We start from the raw sequence: 24,558 nt of genomic DNA, 5'->3' as shown, positions 1-24,558 counted from the left end.
CACAGTAAGTGGGAACTATTATCTTGAAAGCCATCAAGCCTTCACAGAAATAATGTACACGCCACCTCCCCCCACCAAAAATTTAAAAAAAAATCAAAGAAAGCAACAAAGCATTTAACCCATTTTATGTGGGACTAAGCATCCTTTTGTATCATTTAGGATTTGGGAAGCCTCTTCAACAAAGTTAGGAGATTAAATTGGAGTCTAAATCTTAATTCAATGGGCATATTCAGTATGTGATGATGGTTAAGGTCTAGGATACTACTGATGGTTCATCTCATAGATGGAAGGGGAAGATGGATACTTATTGCCAAACTTACAACAGATTTTGTCTGACAGCAGGACATAAGTAAAAGGCAAGAATTTGAACTGACTGCGGTTTTGATTGGTTGGAGAAATTCAGATATTTGCTTTTAAATATGAACCCAATGTAATAAAAACATGTTGGGTTTCTACAGTGTTTAACCCTAAGGTGATTTTGAAGAAGTAGAATTTTAACTTTAAGTGAAGCATCAGAAATTTAAGACCCCCTTTCCTTGTATTTGTTGTTCAGAAAGAAAATCTAAATCTTTATACTACATTTTAATACCATAAACTTGTGCACACTTCGTTGATTTTTCTTCATGTTAAGAGAAAAAATATTTCTGATGTGTTAAATAAACCTTTGGAGATAAATTAGCAGCATGACTTAATTTACCCATTGCTGTCAGTCGCCTTCAGTTCAGTTCAGTTCAGTTCAGTCGCTCAGTCATGTCCAACTCTTTGTGACCCCATGAATCACAGCACGCTAGGCCTCCCTGTCCATCACCAACTCCCGGAGTTCACTCAAACTCATATCCATCGAGTCGGTGATGCCATCCAGCCATCTCATCCTCTGTCGTCCCCTTCTCCTCCTGCCCCCAGTCCCTCCCAGCATCAGAGTCTTTTCCAGTGAGTCAACTCTTTGCATGAGGTGGCCAAAGTACCGGAGTTTCAGCTTTAGCATCATTCCTTCCAAAGAAATCCCAGGGCTGATCTCCTTCAGAATGGACTGGTTGGATCTCCTTGCAGTCCAAGGGACTCTCAAGAGTCTTCTCCAACACCACAGTTCAAAAGCATCAATTCTTCGGCACTCAGCTTTCTTCACAGTCCAACTCTCACATCCATACATGACCACAGGAAAAACCATAGCCTTGACTAGACGGACCTTTGTTGGCAAAGTAATGTCTCTGCTTTTGAGTATGCTATCTAGGTTGGTCATAACTTTCCTTCCAAGGAGTAAGCGTCTTTTAATTTCATGGCTGCAGTCACCATCTGCAGTGATTTTGGAGCCCAGAAAAATAAAGTCTGACACTGTTTCCCCATCTATTTGCCATGAAGTGATGGGACCAGATGCCATGATCTTAGTTTTCTGACTGTTGAGCTTTAAGCCAACTCTCTCACTCTGCTCTTTCACTTTCATCAAGAGGCTCTTCAGTTCCTCTTCACTTTCTGCCATAGGGTGGTGTCATCTGCATATCTGAGATTATTGATATTTCTCTTGGCAATCTTGATTCCAGCTTGTGCTTCTTCCAGCCCAGCGTTTCTCATGATGTACTCTGCGTATAAGTTAAATAAGCAGGGTGACAATATATAGCCTTGATGTACTCCTTTTCCTATTTGGAACCAGTCTGTTGTTCCATGTCCAGTTCTAACTGTTGCTTCCTGACCTGCATATAGGTTTCTCAAGAGGCAGGTCAGGTGGTCTGGTATTCCCATCTTTTTCAGAATGTTCCACAGTTTATTGTGATCCACACAGTCAAAGGCTTTGGCATAGTCAATAAAGCAGAAATAGATGGTCACCTTCAGACAACAGCAAAAAACAAAACAAATACCATAAACTGATTATTGTTGGTAAGGATGTTGTCACTTAGGCTTTCCAGCACTTCTTTCCTGAGCTCTAACCTGTGTGCACATGCACTCATGCTGCTGGAAATTTGGTGAACCACACTGGGTTGGTAATCAGAAAATAACTGGAATTTTTAAGAAAGTAGTTGAGGAGTTCCTATACCCCTTGTCATCCCATCAATCAAAGGTGAGATCTGGTGCCTATCCAAACCCTGCCTTGATGGATTGAACCAGTATTGGGGTTATTCATCCTGTTTAGCAGTTACTGAGTACCTACCAAGTATTTATGTAGGTAAAGGGAAAAAATGTAGATATCACCTCTTCTAATATAGCATCATTGGGATTTTGACAGGGTAGCACAGGTTATTTTTCATTTTTTACATGCAAATGTAGCGGCTCGGTAGGGCTCCCCTGGTGGGTCAGATGGTAAAGAATCCACCCACAATGTGGGAGACCTGGGTTCAATCCCTGGGTCAGGAAAATTTCCCTGGAGAAGGGAATGGCAACCCATTCCAGTATCCTTGCCTGGAGGATTCCATGGAGAGAGGAGCCTGGTGGGCTGTAGTCCACAGTCCACGGGGTCGCAAAGAATCGGCCACGACTGAGCGACTTAACACACACACACACACACACACACACACACACACACACTCACTCAGTAGAACCAATTTGACAGTTCAGAAACAAGCCCTAACTTATACACAAACTAAGGGAAATGGAAACAGGTTTTTAGTAATATAGGTATTGGGGAAACCCTCTGTGAGGAGAAAAAAAAAATTGATTCACAGACCTATCTTATACTCTCTAAGTTTACGTAAAGGTATACATATCTGTAATTGACACGTTGTATACTTTAAATGTCTGAAAATTTTACTTGTCAATTATATATTGATTTTTTAAAATAATTCTAAAATAAAATAATTTCCAAAATAGAAAAAATAAGTTCTATGTGTACATCTATGTGTATATAAATACACATATATATTCAAGATTCTTAGATATGTGTTTTTTTTTAACTTTTATAAAGTCCTTCAGTTAAATTAATACATAAGTAAATATCCAGATTTCTAGATGAAAAGACTTAGCATAAATGGAAGAAATCACAAAGATTGATGGATTTGTTATGTTAGAAATGTAAAACCTTCACTAAATCAACAACTTCGCCTAACGCTAGTCCTATTTACTTTCAAAAGAGCCAGAATTAAAAGAAATTTATACCTTGACATATTTTTGCCATATAATGCCAAAAAGACAGCTTTGGTTCCAAAATTTGTGGAGTTTTTTTTTTTTTCACGTTTGATTTGTATATGGGAGCTCATATTCAGGAAATTTTATAATTGAAGTACCGTCAAATAAATAATGTGTAAATAAGCCCACCAAACAACATGTGTTAAAAGTTCTATGAATGATATAGCTACTAATAATGATATTATTGATATTCTACTAATAAAAAACTAAGATCATGGCATCTGGTCCCATCACTTCATGGCAGATAGATGGGGAAACAATGGAAACAGTGAGAGACTTTATTTCCTTGGGCTCCAAAATCACTATGGATGGTGACTGCAGCCATGAAATTAAAAGACACTTGCTCCTTGGAAGAACAGCCATGACAAACCTAGACAGTGTATTAAAAAGCAGAGACATTACTTTATCGACAAAAGTCTATATAGTCAAAGCTTTGGTTTATCCAGTAGTCATGTATGGATCAGAGAAGGCAATGGCATCCCACTGTAGTACTCTTGCCTGGAAAATCCCATGGATGGAGGAGCCTGGTAGGCTACAATCCATGGGGTTGCTGAGGGTCGGACACAACTGAGCGACTTCACTTTCACTTTTCACTTTTATGCATTGGAGAAGGAAATGGCAACCCACTCCAATGTTCTTGCCTGGAGAATCCCAGGGTGGGCTACTGTCTATACTGTCTATAGGGTCACACAGTCGGACACGACTGAAGTGACTTGGCAGCAGCGTATGGATGGGAGAGTTGGACCATAAAGAAAGCTGAGCACTAAAGAATTGATGCTTTCGAACTGTGGTGCTGGAGAAGACTCCTCAGAGTCCCTTGGACAGCAAGGAGATCAAACCAGTCAATTCTAAAGGAAGTCAGTCCTGAATATTCATTGGAAGGACTGATGCTGAAGCTGAAGCTCCAATATTTTGGCCACCTGATGTGAAGAATGGACTCATTGGAAAAGACTCTGATGCTGGGAAAGATTGAAGGCAGGAGAAGGGGATGACAGAGGATGAGATGGTTGGATGGTATCACCAACTCGATGGACATGAGTTTGAGTAAACTCCAGGAGTTGGTAATGGACAGGGAGGCCTGGCACGCTGCAGTCCATGCGGTTGCAAAAAGTCAGACATGACTGAGTGACTGGACTGAACTGAATGATGTAGCAGATGCCATATAATCAAGAACTGAAAGAGATCACATTTGGCTAAGTTACAGAGCTGAGTTCATTTTCAGCTTCTTTTGAAAGGGTTACTCTGGGTGAGGTAGCTGAGCAGACCGCAGCAGCTCTTCTGCAGCCTAGTTATTTTTAACTAGGAGACCAGGTAACTGCAGTAGGTACCTGTTGTTATAATGGATTAGTTAGGAGCAGTGAGCCATTGCTTAGCTTCTTTTCAGTTAAGGGAGGGAGTGCCCAGCCAGTTTAATCACTAGCATTGGAGGGGAAAGAATGTAACGGGAGCTTTTAAGAGGACTATATGAGAAGGACCTATGACCTAAAGGTCTATAAGCTGCTTTGGTAGTGATAACTGAGAGTGAAGGCCTGGTTAAAAGTTTTGTCACCTGTGTTCTCCAGACATCAACACTATAGTTTTCTACAGATGCTCCCATCTCAGGGAGGAAGTGGAAACTGGTTTCTATTCACATATTATGTGTTAGCTCTCTCACCTTACTCTCTGATTAACCACTGCCATCACCACAACCCCACCATCCTCAGCTCTCTGCGTGCTAGAATTTCGGTTATTCAAATTAAAAAAAAAATTATAACATGCAGTCTTAGAACTCAGTCACTCTCCATCATTATACCCCATATTACATGAGACACTGAAAGTCTATACAGAATACACACCATTCCTGTTCCTAGACAGGGCTTCTATCTGGGTATATCAGATGCCTGTAGTCTTGAGGAGCTACTACATGTACATTCAACAATAACTTCAAGCCAATTTTTAAAAAAATTATTACTAATCTTTAAGGAACCCCTTGTATCCTTAGGCAGGTTAGAGTATTCTTTACCTACTCTTGTTATTTCTCTGATCTCTTACATTGCTAGAGGCTGGTGATAATGTCCTCAGTTTTATATTAAGAGTTCTGTCCCTTGATTCTAAATTATATACTTCCCGGAATCAGAGACTGAAAATTATACAACCCCACTTCTCCACCCCAAACACATACAAATAGTACAATGTTTTGAATAAATAATTTTTTGTAGGATTAGAAACCATTATGGGGTTTGAGTTGCCTGTGACTTAAATTTCTTAGCAGTGTCCAGGACGTCCCACTATCCTGGACACTGTATGCAAGCCAAAAGGCAATAAAATTGGTAGAGGAGCCATCAAGTTGTTAATGAGTCATAAATTACCTCTTACTCGTTATATTGTAAAAGGAAACTTGAGTTACAAAAGACAATCTGGTTGTTCTAGCACCATCTAGAGGAAGGCATAGAAATGGTTAACAGATTTTACAACAGCACCATATCAGTTCATTTAATATCAGTTCATATCAGTCCAAATACACATCCTTCCTATCTCTCCTTTTGCACTAAATATGTCATGATATAATAAGGTATAATTCATTTGGCCATTCAGCCAAACTTTACTCTCTTTTTATCAGCTCCTGGCTGATAGCATGTTACCTTTTTGTATGTTTATCTGTTCCAGCTGGGTTGTAAGATAGGATAGGGCTTAAAAAAAAAAATGGATGTGGGATCTGTCAGTTGTGGTATGCAGGCTCTTAATTATGGCATATGGGACCTAGTTCCTTGACCAGGGATTGAACCTGCACCCCTTGCATGGGAGCACAGAGTCTCAGCCACTGGACCACCAGGGAAGTCCCTATAACTTATTTTAATCTATTAGTACACTCATCAGTAATTAACAAGAATTTTTTTAGCATGAAATATTAGACTTTTTCAGATCTTCTTCCTGCTGTTCGACACGTAGCCTCAGCTCATTATCACATGGTTTCACTCTTCCTTACGTGTGCCAAGCTCATCCCAGATCCTCTTAAAAGTTAGAAAATCCTACCTATTCTTCTCTGATCTGTCTATACCACAGTATGTGTGCTGCTGCTGCTGCTGCTAAGTCGCTTCAGTCGTGTCCAACTCTGTGCGACCCCATAGACGGCAGCCCACCAGGCTCCCCCGTCCCTGGGATTCTCCAGGCAAGAACACTGGAGTGGGTTGCCATTTCCTTCTCCAATGCATGAAAGTGAAAAGTGAAAGTGAAGTCGCTGTCATGTCTGACTCAGCGACCCCATGGACTGCAGCCCACCAGGTTCCTCTGTCCATGGGAGTTTCCAGGCAAGAGTACTGGAGTGGGGTGCCTTCGCCTTCTCCAACAGTATGTGTAGCATATTTTTTAAAATAATGATTTGATATATATTCATTTTCCCTCCCCCTAAACAGAGTAAAATTTTCAGTTAAGGTTTGAATCTCCACTAGCACTTGGCATAATGATGAAGTATAATAAGTAATGTATATTTGCTGGCTCATTGCATGAAAGCAGTGTTTGAGGCATATTCATCTGAGAGCAGTTTACTGGCTGGATTGACAGAAAGAATTAAAGATTGGAGTTAGGAGCATAATTCAGTCTATTAGAATAATCTAGAGGTAAGTTAATGAGGACTTGGTTCTGATGGTTGTGGTTGGGGATGGGGAAGAAGATATTATTCAGAGAGAGTTCAAAGGCAGAATAGACAGGCCATGGTGACTGGCTTGTATCCAAATGCCACAGAAAGCCAGCTGTGCTTCCTCTTTTTATTGCCTTTTCATTTTGCCCCAGATTTCCTGCTTTCTTTAGAGATCATCAGTTGCCTCTCTTTAGGGTCCTGAATTCTCATAACTTAGGAGAATTACAACGGGGCAAGTGGATCCCCACAAGGCAAAACTGACAATAGTCATAGAACTGGCTGGTCCCCAAGTTTCTGTCGCCCAGCGTGAAGATGGCTGCAGCTTAGTTAACATCTCCATGAAAAGGCAAAAGTAAAAGAATGCTTGGGTTGTATGCCTTAAGTCAGCAGTTTTTAAACTTTAGACTTAGGACTCCTTTTCATCCTTAATAATTAGTAAGGAACTCTAAGAGCTTTTGTTTAGTATGTATTGATAGTATCATTATTGACATTTGCCATGGTAGAAATTAAAACAGAATCTGTTAAAAATATATTTATTAATCTATTTTAAAATAACAATAATAAACCTGTTACATGTTAACATATTTATGAAAAAATAATTACAGTTTCTAAAACTTAGTTTTAGATTTTAATTCTAATTTAGATTTTAAATTCTAAAAATTTAGTAAAAACAGTAGTAGTATTTTACATTTTTACAAATCTTTTTAATGTCTGGCTTAATAGGAGACACTCTGGATTCTGATATGTACTTCTGTATCCAATCTGTCAAAATATCATGTCATGCCTCCTCTGGAAAACTCTTATGTACACTCAGGATAGAATGAAAATAAAAATCCAAATTTGTCTTAGTATTATTATGAAAATAGTTTTGAGTCTGCAAACCCCTTGAAACTGTCTTTGGGACTGTCAGACATCCCTGAACCATACTTTGAGAATCCATACCTTAAGCAATGCTTTTTAGTTTCTCTGTCTAAGAGAGTCTTAAAGATGTATGTTTCATTTTATAGACATGTGTAAGCATTCTTGGCATCTGTATTGAGACCCTCATTACCTATTAGTAGAAAAAACGTACTTAAAAGTGGAATAAAAACAAGTCTTCAATTTAAAAAATTTTTGTTTATTGGACATTGATCATACACCCCATACTGCTTTCAAAGCTCATGACAAATTAATTGCAGAGAGTTACCAAAAATGATTTTGTCTGACTAACTGATTCCTTTGGCTAATATCAATAGAATTTTTCCCCATGGACTTTGCATTGCAAATATAACAGATAGAATCATGGAATTAATGCATGTGGAGTGTATATGGCCATGAAGTCAGGTAAGAGCACCATAGGGCCTGATAATAGAGTTATATTAGTATTAACTCCTTGATTTCCTCATCTAAAGTAGATTATAAGAAGAAAGTTGGATGTGATAGAGAGCTTGGAAATATGGAAATGACTACTACTGCAAAAGGTAGACATGTTGGGCTTCCCTGGTGGTCCAGTGGGTGGAAGTCCACCTGCCAATGCTAATCCAGTAAAAGCAAAACACAAAACTCAACTGAGAAGTCTGGTCTCAATGAACAGAGTCTTGAACCCTTAATATTTCAGTAACCTTTAAAGGGACATTCCTTTACCACACCACAAGATAATCATATCTAGAATAATGTCCCTGAGTCATGAAGAAAAATATTAAAATATACTTCATATATTGAATCCTCAATTTATGAATGGCTTTTCTTCCAAATTTAATTTAACTTTCAAAAACATTTATTTATAGGAGCAGCTAAGTAATTATTATTTTGGGTCCCAATCTTATCTATTCAACAAAGAACCTTTGAGTGCTTAATGTCAATAGAAATGTTTCGGTTAGCTCTCATTTATAGCTTTGTTTCAGTGAAGGAATACACTAAGGCCAAAGCCTGGGCATATATACTGTTTCCCTCCGGCCTCCATTATTTGTCGTATAAGATGCTGCTATCACGGTCTGCAATTACAGTCCAAGTGCCGAATTCAGTCCACTGCCAATTTTTGTAATTTCACTGAAACACAGCCATAACCCGTTCATTTGTGTATTGTTTGTGACTGTGCTACAAGTATTGAGAAGTTACCATAGAGACTGTGTGGCCTGCAAAGGCTAAAATAATTTGCTGTGGGTTCCTGACATTAAAGGTTTATAAACCGCTCGTCTACACATTCTGGCTTGCCCTGATCTCTGACCTCATTTCTTCCCACTCTTCTTACCCCACTTCAGTCTCATCCCACTTTGCTCTTCCTGAAAACACGCCAAGCACGTTCTCACTACAGTGCCTTGGCACCTGCTTTCTCCTCTGCTTCAAATGTCCCTCCGTCTAACTTCCTCATGCTCACACTCTCAGGTTTCTCTGCTTGCATGTCATCTTCTCAGTGTTTCTCTGCTTGCATGTCATCTTCTCAGTGAGGCTTCTCTTGACTGCCTGTTGTAAAATAGCAACATCCCATTCCTCGCATTCTTTATTCTTTTGCTCCTGTTTCATTTTTCTCTGTAGGGCTTACACTATCTAACATATATTTACTTGTTCTCTGTCTCCCATCACTTGAATATAAATTGTATAAGAGCAAGAGCTGTCAATTCTGTGCATTGCTATATCCCAGATACTCTGTGCCAAAGTAGATATTCATTTGTTGAAGGGAGCAAGGGATGTAGGTAGGAGGGAAAGGGAGATTTGCATGTTAATCTGGACTTCCCTGGTGGCTCAGATGGTAAACATCTGCCTACAGTGTGGGAGACCTGGGTTCAATCCCTGTGTTGGGAAGATCTCCTGGAGAAGGAAATGGCAACCCACTCCAGTATTCTTGCCTGGAAAATCCCAAGGACGGAGGAGCCTGGTAAGCTACAGTCCATGGGGTCCACAAAGAGTCGGACACGACTGAGCGACTTCACTTTCACTTCTGTCCTTTATAGTTGTTGGCAAATTGGGATTGAAACAAGATTTAAAAGCAGCATATAGCTACATACTTCTGTTTCCATTTGAAAACTCGAGGCTACTGGCAAACTCAATCTCATGTGACCTCTTGCCCCAACCTCTTTTTCAGTGCCATGAGAGCAAACAGCTGTCCTTGTTTATCTTTGTTCTCCATACTAGTCCAGTGTAGGCTCTTAATATTTTCTCCCAGCCCAGAAATGGACCTTGGTATCTTCTTAGTTGGTTTTTTTTTTTATATATATAACTTCAATACTTCCCATAATGCCTGGCAAGTAATAGAAGCTCAGTAACTATTTGCTCCATGAAGGAATAAGTTAAATTAATTCTTTGTCGACTTAGGATAAAATACTATCATAGGTTTTCTGTTGTTGTATAACAAATTATCCCCAAAATGTAAGGATCTAAAACTTAAAACTTTCTGTGGGTTAGCAATTCAAGAATGGCTTAAGTAGCTGGTTCTGTCTCAAGGTTGCTCGTGAAATTGTAGTCAGAATGTCAGCTGGACTGCTACCATCTGAAAGCTTATTTGAGGATCACTTCCAAGTTGGCTCACTCACAGGGCTGTTAGCAGAAGGCCTCAGTCTCTGGCCTCATGCACCTCTCCATAGGATAGGCTATTTCAGTGTCCTTATGACACAGTAGGTAACTTCCTCAAGAGAAGTAATCCAAGAAGAAAAACATTGCCTTTTATCATCTAGTCTGAGAAGGCTACGTCCACCACATTCTTGTTTGTTATAAGCAGGTAGCTAAATGTAACCCACACTCAACGTGAAGGGAATTAGACCTCTCTTTTTTTTCCACATGATATATATTTTTTTAATTGGAGGAAAATTGCTTTACAGTGTTGTGATGGTTTCTGCCATACAACAATGAAAAGCAGCCATAATTATACATATATCACCTTCCTCTAGAGCCTCCATCCTCTCCCTCATGCCACCCAATAGAGCATCACAGAGCATCTCTCTGGACTCCCTGTAGCAGCTTCTCACCCGCTGTCTACTTTACGCATGGTAGTGTATGATCCCACTCTTTCCCCAGTGTGTCCACAAGTCCGTTCCCTGTATCTACATCTCCATTCCTTCCCTGCAGATAGGTTCATGAATAACATTTTTTCTAGATTCCATATATATGCATTAATATATGATACATGTTTTTCTCTTTCTGACTTCACTCTGTATAACAGGCTTTTAGGTTCATCCACCTCGCTAGATAGAACTGATTCAGATTTGTTCTTTTTTATGGCTGAGTAATGTTCCATTGTATATATGTACCACATCTTCTTTATCCATTCATCTGTCGATGGACACCTAGGTTGCTTCCATGTCCTAGCTATTGTAAATAGTGCTGTTGTGAACATTGAGTTACATGTTATACTTCTCCTTTCTGGAGGGAAGAATATCAAAGAATTTGTGGTCATATTTTAAAACTTCCACAGTTACTTTGATACTCCGAATTGAATAAAGAGACATTTCCCATTTACAGGAAGTGAGACAGGGTTTCAGAGATGGTGTTATCCTGCCACTTATTTGCCCTTTTCAAGTATATTATTGCCTGTGTGCTTTCCTAAAGGGAAAAACATTTTTGAAATAGCCCTACCAAAATTAATTACTATTTTTACCTTTTTTTGAATAGGTAACACATGTATATGGCACAAAAATTCAACAGTAAAATGAATATACAATGAAAAACAAGTTTCTTTCCCCTGAATTCCAGCCACCCAGTTGCCCTCCGTAGGGAAAACCACTAATACTAGTTTATTCATCCTTTAAGAGACCTTCCGTGCACTTAGGAACAGATATTTATATGCTTGTTTGTTTTTTACACAGTGGTAGCATACTGTAATTGCTGTTCTGTATCTTGCTTTTTTTTTTTGCCTGTATATCTCAGACTTTGTTCCATATCAGTTTGTTTAATAGTTGCTTTGTTCTTTTTAATAGCTGCATAGTATCCCATCATGTAGATGTTCAAAAACGTATTTAATTGCTTCTTCATTGAAGCACATTTAGTTTCCCATCTTTTGCTATTGTAAACACTGCTGCTGCGAGCACCTTGTTCATTTTGTACACTGAGAATATTTGTGGATAAATACCTTCAAGTGGATTTGTTGGGTTAAAGAGTATGTGTTTTTTGAAAGATAATGCCAGATTGCCACCAGGGCTTGAACCAGCTTTATACACCCACCAACAACATATGAATTTCCTGTGCCCCTCTAGGCATAGTAACAGTAGAAACATGTAGAAAGGTTGCCAATAAATAAAGGATTATTATGCATATTTTACACTTCAGGCCTGGCACTATCCCCTGGCGTATGTTGACACCAATTTTTTTTTTTTGGTTTTGAAAGTTTTTTAAATGAAGTATAGTTGATTTACAATGTTGTATCAGTTTCTTATGTATTTGGCTGTGCTGGGTCTTAGTTGCAGCACATGGGATCTTCATTTTATCGTGTGAGGTCTTTGGTTGGGGCACATGGGCTCTCTAGTTGTGGCACACGGACTCTCCAGGTGCGGCACACGGACTCTCCAGGTGCGGCACATGGGCTCTCTAGGTGCAGCATGAAGGCTCAGTAGTTGCAGCATGAAAGATTGGTTGCCCTGCAGCATGGGGGATTTTAGTTCCCTGACCAGGGACCAAACCCACGTCCCCTGCACTGGAAGGCTGATTCTTAACAGGACCGCCAGGGAAGTCCCATACAATGTAGTGTTAGTTTCTGGTGTTAAAATATTGTTTGTTGATTAACCTCAGGGGAGATAGACTTTCTCTGTGGAAGTTGACTGAGTTGGTAACCATATCCCAGAGTTTTTAATTCTTTGACAGAATAGAATGCTCCTGAGAGAGAACTTAATACCTGCTGTCAGATCAGATCAGATCAGTCACTCAGTCATGTCCGACTCTTTGTGACCCCATGAATCGCAGCACGCCAGGCCTCCCTGTCCATCACCAACTCCCGGAGTTCACTCAGACTCACGTCCATCGGGTCAGTAATGCCATCCAGCCATCTCATCCTCTGTCGTCCCCTTCTCCTCCTGCCCCCAATCCCTCCCAGCATCAGAGTCTTTTCCAGTGAGTCAACTCTTCACATGAGGTGGCCAAAGTACTGGAGTTTCAGCTTTAGCATCATTCCTTCCAAAGAAATCCCAGGGCTGATCTCCTTCAGAATGGACTGGTTGGATCTCCTTGCAGTCCAAGGGACTCTCAAGAGTCTTCTCCAACTCCACACTTCAAAAGCATCACTTCTTCGGTGCTCAGCCTTCTTCACAGTCCAACTCTCACATCCATACATGACCACAGGAAAAACCATAGCCTTGACTAGACGAACCTTTGTTGGCAAAGTAATGTCTCTGCTTTTGAATATGCTATCTAGGTTGGTCATAACTTTCCTTCCAAGGAGTAAGCGTCTTTTAATTTCTTGGCTGCAGTCACCATCTGCAGTGATTTTGGAGCCCAGAAAAATAAAGTCTGACACTGTTTCCACTGTTTCCCCATCTATTTCCCATGAAGTGGTGGGACCGGATGCCATGATCTTCGTTTTCTGAATGTTGAGTTTTAAGCCAACTTTTTCACTCTCCACTTTCACCTTCATCAAGAGGCTTTTTAGTTCCTCTTCACTTTTTGCCATAAGGGTGATGTCATCTGCGTATCTGAGGTTATTAATATTTCTCCCAGCAGTCTTGATTCCAGCTTGTGCTTCTTCCAGCCCAGCGTTTCTCATGATGTACTCTGCATACAAGTTAAATAAACAGGGTGACAATATACAGCCTTGACGAACTCCTTTTCCTATTTGGAACCAGTCTGTTGTTCCATGTCCAGTTCTAACTGTTGCTTCCTGACCTGCATACAAATTTCTCAAGAGGCAGATCAGGTGGTCTGGTAGTCCCATCTCTTTCAGAATTTTCCACAGTTAATTGTGATCCACACAGTCAAAGGCTTTGGCATAGTCGATAAAGCAGAAATAGATGTTTTTCTGGAACTCTCTTGCTTTTTCCATGATCCAGCGGATGTTGGCAATTTGATCTCTGGTTCCTCTGCCTTTTCTAAAACCAGCTTGAACATCAGGAAGTTCACGGTTCACATATTGCTGAAGCCTGGCTTGGAGAATTTTTGAGCATTACTTTACTAGCGTGTGAGATGAGTGCAACTGTGCGGTAGTTTGAGCATTCTTTGGCATTTCCTTTCTTTGGGATTGGAATGAAAACTGACCTTTTCCAGGCTTGTGGCCACTGCTGAGTTTTCCAAATTTGCTGGATTGCTTTAATGTTTTATTGAAGTATAACATAAATAAATGCATAAATATTAAGTACATGATTTGATGACTTTTTACATATTTATATGGCTGTGTGACCACTACCTGTATCCAGAATTAGAACATTACCAGTTCCCCTTGAGGATTCTGTCATGCCCTCTGCAGTCAATACCATCCCAAAAGGTAACCACCATTCTGATTTCTACCATTATAGATGAGTTTTCCTATCTTGAAATGTTATCACAGAGTATGTACTCTTGTTTGGCTTCTTTCACTTAACATCATGTCTGTGAGATTCATCCATTACGTGGTGTGTAGCAGTAGTTCATTCTTTAGAGCTTTATAGTATTACATTATGAATATACCATAATTTATCCATTCTACTTTTTACAGACATTTGTGTTATTTCTAGTTTGGGACTATTATGAGTGAAGCTGCTATGAAGATTCTTTTACATGTCTTTTGTTAAATATGAGTTCTTGTTTCTGAGAATTGCTGGGTCATAGATTTGTTGTTGTTGTTCATTGCTCAGTTGTGTCCAACTCTCTGTGACCCCATGGACTGCAGCATGCCAGGCTTCCCTGTCCATCACTGTCTCCCAGAGTTTGCTCAAACTCATGTCCATCGAGTCAATGATGCCATCCAACTATCTCATCCTCTGTTGCCCTCTTCTCCTCCTGTTCTCAGTCTTTCCCAGCATCAGGGTCTTTTCCAATGAGTTGGCCCTTTGCATCAGATGGCCAAAAAAGTATTGGAGTTTCAGTATCAAAATGAGTACTTCCAATGAATATTCAGGACTGATTTCCTTTAGGACTGACTGGTTTGATCTCTTTGCTGTCCAAGGGACTCTCAAGAGTCTTCTCTAATACCGTAGTTCGAAAGCATCAATTCTTTGGAGCTCAGCCTTCTTTATGGTCCAACTGTCACATCCGTACATGACTACTGGAAAAACCGTAGCTTTGACTATACGAACCTTTGTCGGCAAAGTGATGTCTCTGCTTTTAATACACTGTCTAGATTTGTCATAGCTTTTCTTCCAAGGAGCAGGCATCTTTTAATTTCATGGTTGCAGTCACCAGCCACAGTGATCTTGGAGCCCAAGAAAATAAAGTCTATCACTATTTTCAGTGTCAGAGGTTGGGTCATAGGGTAGATTATGTTTAGCTTTACAAGATCTGCTTAGAAATACATGAGTTTGGTAGAAATAAAATAGCTTTCCAGAGTGCTTTACCAATATATACTCCCACTCAGCTAAAATTTTTTTCTACCAGGTAAATAATATCTGAAATGACATGCCTTATATTTCTTGCCTTGTATTTTCTTTAGCTTAAGTCTTTCATCATTGGTAAGAATCCGTAGGAAATAATATTTTATTAGTCATTTATACTTTTAAATGCTTGAGTTCCACAGCCTTTCACCGAATCACAGAATTTTAGAGGTCTAGTCCTGTAACAAAGGAAGATAAAGTAGCTTGCCCAGAATCATACAGTTGGTTACTAACTCAGTTGAATACAGTAGATGCTTATTCAACTCACAAAATAAACCATTACTGTATTCAAACACTAGTAAGACTCCCACTATGTATAAGAATGGAACTACTAGTAAGTTTTTCTTTTATTGACTTAAATAAAACTGCCAAATATTGCTTCAGCAAAGAAGTGTTCATTCAGGACAGACAGAGAAATGCAGTTTGGGATCTGCAGCTGTGATGAGCCACATGCAAGTCCCACTTTTATAGATGGGAAATGGAAGTTGGGGAGCTAGAGAAAACAAAGAAACCCTGATTGAGTCCTTGCCAAGAAAGAAGAGGATACATTCTTCTTCCTTTTGGGCTCTGCTGTTATCACAGGGCATAAGAACACCTTCAAGTCTTACAGTTCTACTTAGGTTTTTGCTTATTAATTTTTTGCACATCCCCCCTCCCTTTTAATCAAGATCTTTCTCTGAAAGTATCACTGACCAAAAGTCAGTTTAGGTAGTTTGAGTAGGTTTTTGTCTCTCAGTGCCAAGAAGGACCTTTCCTGGGTGTAAGATCTCCCGCCAGAGGGAAAGTACAGATTAGAAACCTATTTGCAGTTACATCCTAGTGACAAGGGAAGGCAGAAGGGAGAATTCACAATCACTTCTTATCTAAAGTCCATATGTTATCAAGATCTTAAATATTTCAGATCATCTGAAGTGTTATGTCAAATAATCAGAGGTTTGGCAGTAAACTTACAATAGGGCTGGTCCAGGTGTCTTGGGAAAGCTGGCTCAGTGGATGTTGTTGCTTCATTTCTGGGAAATCTTCATTTTCAGATAACCAGATACTGTGAGGTCCTCAGGGTTTGCTGTTTTCTTTACTTGTATCACATGATTCCCCAAGAGTCTGTTCCTTGGAGTTAGGTGGTACAGGAGTTGGTGGTGCCTGATAGGGGCCTTTGCAATGAGGTATGAGAGAGTTCTTTCCCAGTAGATGAAATCTCCAGGTTACTGGGTGTAATGCTTACAGTCTTCACCTTCCCCAGGGTGCACTGTGAAAAAGACTGCGCTGTCAAGCGTGGTTATTTTTAATAGAAGCAGTTAGGCCTCTGCAATATTGGACTATCTCTCCTTTTATTACTTGTGGGTCAAAAGAAGCAGGAGCCAAGTGCATCGGACATCTTATTACTATCTCAAAGGGTGAGAGTTTATGACTTCTAAAAAGGGTAGATCTGAAATATGGAAGGACTAACAACAACAGTTTTAGCCAAGGTATTTGGAGGGCCTCCAACACTTTTGCAAATTGAATCTTAAAAAAAAAAAATGTGTGTGCATGTATTTGGCTGTCACGTCTTAATTGCAGCACAGGGATCTCTGATCTTCACTGTGGCATGCAGGGTTTAGTTGCGACACAGGGAATCTGGTTCCCTGAACAAGGATCGAACCTGGGCCCCCTGCTTTGGGAGCAAGGAGTCTTAGCCTCTGGACCACCAGGAGGCATGCATGAGTGCTCAGTTGCTCAGTCGTTGACAGCTTCATTTATGACCTCATGAACTGTAGTCCACCAGGCTCCTCTGTCTATGGGATTTCCCAGGCAAGGATACTGAAGTGGGTTGCCATGCCCTCCTCCAAGGGATCTTGCTGACCAGGGATCGAACCCACATCTCTTGCATCTCCTGCATTGGCAGGTGGGTTCATTACCACTGGCCACCTGGGAGGCCCTAGTTAGAGAGCTAAAGGTGCTTAAAGTACTTAAATGTGTAACAATTTCTTTTCCAATGTCCTGACTCTCTGCAATAGTAGCAGAAACTGGGGGATTTGGGTTTTGTTTAGGAGCCTTCATCTGCTGGATTTGAAGATTAAGAATTTTGGTGGTCTCCCGTTTAGTCATTCATTTAGCGTGCAAGAGAGCTGGTTTGTCAGATTAAATCTCAAGCGGACACAGTTTCCCATTCTATTGTGGTCCTTTTTAGTAGAAGGGAAAGCTCCCAGTTCAGCTCATTAATAAACATAGAGTTGAAAATTTCTCAGGTGGCATCAACATGTGAAGGAAGACCAGAATTTTTTTTTTAATTTGAATTTGACTTAATATTTATGAACAATTCACCAGATTTTTCTGTGCAGACCTGAATTTTGTTTCGATTAACAGGCTTTGAAAAAGCCCTAGGAATTGCTCAGTGAAGTTGCTTAGCAATAGCTCAAACCTGATCATATAGTAAGTTAGTGGGCTGGTCTCCCAGTCATTATTCTAGAGACATTTCAGGATTTTCCCAATTAGAAGTTTTCCTCCAGTGCTGGGCCTGGCTTTCACCAACATGTATATGAACTAGCTAATTTAAGCCAGGGAAACCTGTTTGGTAAATTTGAGTGATTATATTAAATTCCTCAGCAAATCTGTGAGGATCTTCCATTACTTTGGGAAAATCTTTGACAATGGCTTACAGTTCAGTATAAGGGAATATAAGAAATTAGAGGTTTAACCTCTGAATCCTGCTCAGAAGACTTAATTTTAAAGGGACAGGTTTTAACAATTTGAGAAGAACAGGGAACTGGGAGAGTTTCAGAAATGGGATAAGTTCCAGGAGAAAATCTGTATGAGGGAACCGAGGGCATGGAGGAGGCACCGGCAGTATAGAAGGGAGGCACGGAGGCAGAGTCTGTCCCCAGGAAGCCAAGGGACAGAGACAAGATGGTGCTGAGGGTGGAGGGCAAAGGTTGGTGCTGGAAACAGACGTTTGAGTCATTAGATGCGAAGAAATAACAGCAAAAGGTATTGAAGAAAAGCAAGCAGAACAGCAAGAAGAAAATCAGGCCAGAGTGGTGTCCTTGTCCTGAAGACCAAATGAAGAAAATGTTTCAAGAAGGAGATGGTGAAAGACTTCCCTAGTGGCTCAGTGGTAAAGAATCTGCCTGCTAATGCAGGAGACACGGGTTCAATCCCTGGTCTTGGAAGATCCCTGGAAGATGACAAGGAGCAACTAAGGCCGTGCACCACAACTACTGAGACTGCGAGCCCTAGAGCCTGTGCTCTCCCGCAAGAGAAGCCACCGTAATGAGGAACCTGCACATGACAACGAAGAGTAGACCCAGCTCTCTGCAACTAGAAAAAGCCTGAGCAGCAGTGAAGACCCAGCAGAGTCAAAACATAAAAGTTTAATAAAAAAGGAGAGTGGTCAACTGAGATGATTGGATGACCTCACCTATTCAATGGACATGAACTTGGGCAAACTCCAGGAGATGGTGAGTGACAGGAAGGCCTGGCATGCTGCAGTCCATGAGGTCACAGAGTCGGACACGACTTGGTGACTGAACAGCAACTGAGCAGGCAGGAAGCTACTAGATCCCTGAGAGAAAGAATATACTTAGTGGAAATGGTGACAACGAGGGCTCTGGAGGTAAAATTTGCTTTTCCAACTATTGTGCCAGTATCAGTCTTGATTGCACAACTGTTTTGAACTGTCCTCTGAAACAAAGTAGTGCTGCTTTGGCATCAAGTTGTCTTAACACTGTCACTCTTGTGACTTGGGGGAACCTGACTGCTGCCTCATACCAAGTCATTTCCCCTTTACTGTGTTCCTGTGTTGATCACCTTTAAGAAGGGAGAATACTCAACACTCTAAAACTTAATAATGGTTTATTGAGATTATGTCTGTGAGGTCCATGGTAAATACGCAGATAACCACCTAGAGAAACACAAAGCAATACTTCTACTTTTAGCATTATTATTATCTTTAAATATGCCAAGCCTTTCCTTATTTTGTGAACACTTATTCAAAATAGGGAACTTTCTCAAATGAAAACCAATTTTTCTCTTTCTCTTCAGCCTCCTTGCTGCCCTATAGTTAGCCCCTAACAGTGAAACTAGGTCTGTTAAGTGTTATTTTCTGCTTTTTCCTTCCTGTCCTCTTATTCGCCCAGCTGTCTCAAGCCAGAACCTTGTAGGAAGAGAGTTATATTTCAGAAAACTGTTTGCTCTGACATTTAAACAAGCTTCCATTTTGTTTTTCCATATTAGAATTTTTTCTCTTCCCCTTGTCCACTTCCAGCACTCTGTCTGACCTGTCGTCTTTTCAGTTCATTCATTATTGTTAAGGTTTGCAGATTATACCAGAGGAAGGAGACAGATTTATAAACGTGTGTTCCTGGCCAGCTGTTTCAAGAGGAGGAATAACATTCTTATTATTATTGTATACCTGCTCTCTGTATACAGCTGTGCTCATCTGCCCTTGTTAATGAGGCACCTACTTCGAAGTCTTACCTTGTCTAGAAATAAATGGATTCTGCTCCTATTCAAATTGGTTATCCAGTAATCAGATCAGCTTATCACTGGGAGGAGACATCCATATGAATTCACTTTGCTAACAGCCAGAGAGAATTTTGCCCAATTGCTTTCTTAGGAGGTCTGTCTGTGTATACACACACACACACACACACACACACACACACACACAGAGCTGAATCACTTTGCTATACACTTGGAACTAACACAACATTGTAAATTATACTTCAGTTTAAAAAGTAAATATATGAGAGAAAAAAAATGGTTAAAAAAAAAAATCCAATTGACTAAACCAAAGTTCTTTCCTGCCCTGATTTCATTAGATTGAGATTTTCTATTAGGATAATCTTTTTTTTTTCAGCTCCCTTGTCTGTTCTGGTTATATGATAGAGCATTCTAAAATATGATTCCAAAGAGAACAGGAGCATTAAAAAAGTACCCTTGATAAGGAATGAGTTACTTACAGTCATTTAAATTTTTTAAAAACTCAGTACATTGGATAAATTCTATCCTGTATGTTGTAGTCAAAGAAAATATTATAAGTTGCAAAAATCAGAAACAAAGAGAAAAGAATATGAAAGATCAGTATGAGTCCTTAGGAAAAAAAAATAATGAAAGAAATGGCAGAAATTTAAAATACAATAGTAAAAGTGAAAATTTCCTAGAAGATGAAGGAAATCCCTTAGCATCAAAAGACAAAGAAATGGGAAGTAGGTTGGAAAGATAAGAGGATTAGTCTAGAAGGTCCAAATAGGAGTTCCAGTAAGCAAGAACAAGCAACAAGTATAACTAATAAGAAGACAGAAAATTAACAAGGATGTGCAAGATTTGAAAACATTATCAGTCAACTTGATCTATATAGGCTACCCAACAACTGCAGAACATACATTTTGAAATATTCTTTTCAAGCGCACATGGGATATTCTTCAAGATAGGCCATATTTTATACCTAAATTGATTCTCAATAAATTTAAGAGGATTGAAGTCATATGTAGTATGTTCTCTAACTACAGTAGAATTATATTAGAAATCAGAAACAAAAAGATAGTTGGAAAATTCCCAGGTATTTGAAAATTTGACAACACTTCTAAATAAACCCAGAATTTAAAAAAAAAAGGGAAACTAGAAAATGTTTTGACCTGAATGATAATAAAAACATTAAAACTTGTGAAATGCAACTAAAGTGGGCTATGAGGGTAATTTATACCTTCAATGCTTATATTAGAAAAGAAAAAAAGATCTAAAACAGGTGTTGGCTAATGTTTTCTATAAAGGGCCAAATAGTAAATATTTTAGGCTTTGAGGGCCATATCATCTATATGACTCACACTCAGCTCTGTCCGCCTTGAGGTGTGAAATCAGGCATAGACAGTGGGTAAATGAATAAATGTGGCTATGTTCCAATAAAACTTTTATTTCTGAGCAATATCTGAATTTCATATAATTTCAGATGACATAAAATATTATTCTTTATCATTTTTTTCTACCACTAAAAATGTAAAAACCATTCTTAGCTTGTTAAAGATACCTTTAAAATATTTCATGGTAGAATGTTCATGATCTTGTGATAAGACATAAAAATCACAAACCATAAAGGAAAAGCTTAATATATTTTACTTCATTAAATATAAAACTAACCAAAAATAATTTAGAATTAAGGCAAAACAAACAAACAAAAAGTCCATGTCGGGGAATTCCCTGGAGATCCAGTGGTTAGTACTCCACTCTCGCTGACAAGGGCCCACGTTCAATCCCTGGTTGGGAAACTTAAGAAATCATTAAGCCATGCAGTGTGGCCAAGGGAAAAAAAAAAGGCAAACCAAACAAAAAAAGGTCCATGTCAGACATTTTATACCATGTTAAATTCCAGATGGATGAAAGAGTCAAATATAAAAATTCAAACCATAAAAATACTAGGAGAAGCCATAAGAAAAAAAAAAAAAACTGTTAATGAAGTGATGGACTGGGGAAAGCCTTTTGAAATATGACAAAAATTCTGAAGCCATAAAAGACAACCTAAAAGTAAAGAATTTCTGCCTAGCAATAACCACCATTAACAAGTAACAAATATTTGTTTTTGCGACCCCATGGACTACAGCACGCCAGGCTTCCCTGTCCATTGCCAACTCTCGGAGCTTGCTCAGACTCAGGTCCATCAAGTCAGTGATTCCATCCAACCATCTTATCCTCTGTCATCCCCTTCTCGTCCTGCCTTCAATCTTTCCCAGCATCAGGGTCTTTTCCAATGAGTGAGTTCTCCCCATCAGGTGGCCAAAGTATTAGAGCTTCATCATCAGTCCTTCCAATGAATATTCAGGACTGATTTCCTTTAGGACTGACTGGTTGGTTCTCCTTGCAGTCCAAGGGACTCTCAAGAGTCTTCTCCAACACCACAGTTCAAAAACATTAATTCTTTGGCACTCAGCTTTCTTTATGGTCCAGCTCTCACATCCATACATGACTACTGGAAAAACCATCACTTTGACTAGACGGACCTTTGTGGGTAAAGTAATGTCTCTGCTTTTTAATACACTGTCTAGGTTTGTCATAGCTTTTCCTCCAAGGAGCAAGCGTCTTTTCATTTCATGGCTGCAGCTACCGTCTGCAGTGATTTTGGAACCCAAGAAAGTCTCTCACTGTTTCCATTGTTTCCCCATCTATTTGCCATGAAGTGATGGGACCGGATGCCATGATCTTGGTTTTTTGAATATTGAGTTTTAAGCCAACTTTTTCACTCTCCTCTTTCACTTTCATCAGGAGACTCTTTAGTTCCTTTTTGCTTTCTGCCATAAAGGTGGTGTCATCTGCATATCTGAGGTTATTGATATTTCTCCCAGCAATCTTGATTCCAGCTTGTGCTTCATCAAGCCTGACATTTTGCATGATGTACTCTGCATATAAATTAAATAAGCAGGGTGCTAATATACAGCCTTGACATACACCTTTCCCAATTTTGAACCAGTCCATTGTTCCATGCCAAGTTCTAACTGTTGCTTCTTGACCTGCATACAGATTTCTCAGGAGGCAGGTAAAGTGGTCTGGTATTCCCATCTCTTTAAGAATTTTCCACAGTAAACAGTCACAAATAAGAAAAGACTATAATTCAGTAGAAAAATGAGCAAAGGATATGAACAGACACTCCACTAAAAAGGAAATACAGATGTTTCATGCAGGTATCATAATGAAATGATATACAAACTGATAATAAAAAACATGACATTAAAAGTACGTAAAACACTGTCTCCTATCAGACTGGCGAAACCAACAAAGTCTGAGAACACTGTATTGCCAAAGGGAAAGAATAACAAGTGTTCTCATGCACTAATGGGTTTATAAATTAGTACATCCTCTTTGAGGAAAAATTGGAAGTATTTATGAAAAATCCGAATACAAATACTCTGTGAGTAGCAGTTTTACTTATGGGAATTTACCTTACAGACATATTCTATAATATGTAACATAAAGCATGTGTTCAAGATTAGTTATTCAGCGTTATTTGTAGTTGCAGAAGAGTGAAGCAACCCAAATGTTCATCAACAGGGAAGTGGTCAAATCAATGATGGTGCAGTTTGAAATCATGCATATGTAGCCATTGAAAAGAATGAAGTAGTTCTATGTGTGATCATATAGAATGATCCAAAATATATGGTTACATGGGAAATGTGTATAATATTGGTGTACACTGCTACCATTTGAGGAAGAATATATAAACATATTTGCTTATAAATATATAAACTACCTCTAGAGGAATACATGGATATCCATGGATGTTTCTGAGTAGGGGACCCGAAAAGTTGAAGAATAGTGACAGGAAGAACACTTCATTTTATCTTGGGTTTGTTTGCTCTTTTTTTTTTTTTTTGGCTACCTTTTAAATTTTGGAATGTGGCTGTATTATTTATTCAAAACCATTTTAAAATAAAATGAACATGTCAGGAATGTTCATTATGATGTCATTTAGAGTGAAAATGTGCAAGAAACATCTAAATTTTCATCAATAGGATGTATAAATTGTGGTCAAGTCATGCAGTGACATACTTGAGCACCGTTAAAACAAATGGGTTAAGCTCTTCATGTCAACACTGATATATCTCAAATTTGTAATGTTGTGAGAGAGGTAAGTTATACAACCAGCATGATCCCATCATTGGCAGGTTTGAAAATACAGTAAACAATGCTTTTCAGCTATGATATTTTGTTCTTTAAAAAAGAAATTTGTTGCAAGTATAGCATAAAATCTTATAAATCCATTGAGCTGCTCCATGGGCACATGAAGTTTTTAAGTTAACCTTTGTATTTTTTAGTGTATTTGAAATGCTGCATAGTTTTTTAAAAGTTAGGAAAATGTACCTTAACTGGACCATGGAATCTTTGCAAATGCTCCCATCCTAAGGGCCCCTGGTAGTGGTGTAGGCAGTTCCCGTGGAACTGTTCCAGCCTAATGCTGTTTGGCCCGTTGGGACATAACAGCACCCCCTAAACCCTCCTACAAGAGCTAGAATGCTACTCAGACGGAAAACACTCTTCTCAGTGGCCAGCAGCATTCCTTCTGTGTGTATCTGAGTCTTCTTGTCTTTCAGGGATGTTAGTGGTGAATGTAACGTGGAGAAACAAGACTTACGTAGGTACACTTCTTGACTGCACACGGCACGATTGGGCACCCCCAAGGTAAGCACGCTACAGCCTCTGTCTGAACCACCCTTATCAGTAATCTCTCATACCTTTATCTTGTTAGAGTTGGATAGCTTTTAAAGGACACTCAGCTTTTAAAGGACAGTATGGTATAAAAACAAAGGAAGGCATCGTATTCATCTGGCATTCAAGAAGAATAAATCAGTTAGGTGTTGGTTTGGGTAGGAATGGTGAGGAGATCCTGTTTAAGCCTTTATCTAG

The 24,558-nt window shown here is 39.4% G+C and overlaps 1 protein-coding gene across 4 annotated transcripts in view; it reads left to right on the top strand.

The window, feature by feature from the left end:
• The window catches only part of ZNF609 (zinc finger protein 609), a 209,677-nt gene that overhangs the window by 165,968 nt on the left and 19,151 nt on the right, over positions 1 to 24,558 (top strand). For all 4 annotated transcript variants that reach the window (XM_061430995.1, XM_061430994.1, XM_061430993.1 and 1 more), the window contains one exon: positions 24,246 to 24,333. In XM_061430995.1, the coding sequence (XP_061286979.1) occupies positions 24,246 to 24,333 (88 nt within the window). The remainder of the gene's footprint in view (positions 1 to 24,245; positions 24,334 to 24,558) is intronic.

Source organism: Bos javanicus, chromosome 10 (assembly GCF_032452875.1).
Source record: "Bos javanicus breed banteng chromosome 10, ARS-OSU_banteng_1.0, whole genome shotgun sequence".
Taxonomy (NCBI): Eukaryota; Metazoa; Chordata; class Mammalia; order Artiodactyla; family Bovidae; genus Bos; species Bos javanicus.
The sequence above is the reverse complement of the archived record's forward strand: the minus strand, read 5'-3'. Positions and strand labels throughout refer to the sequence as shown.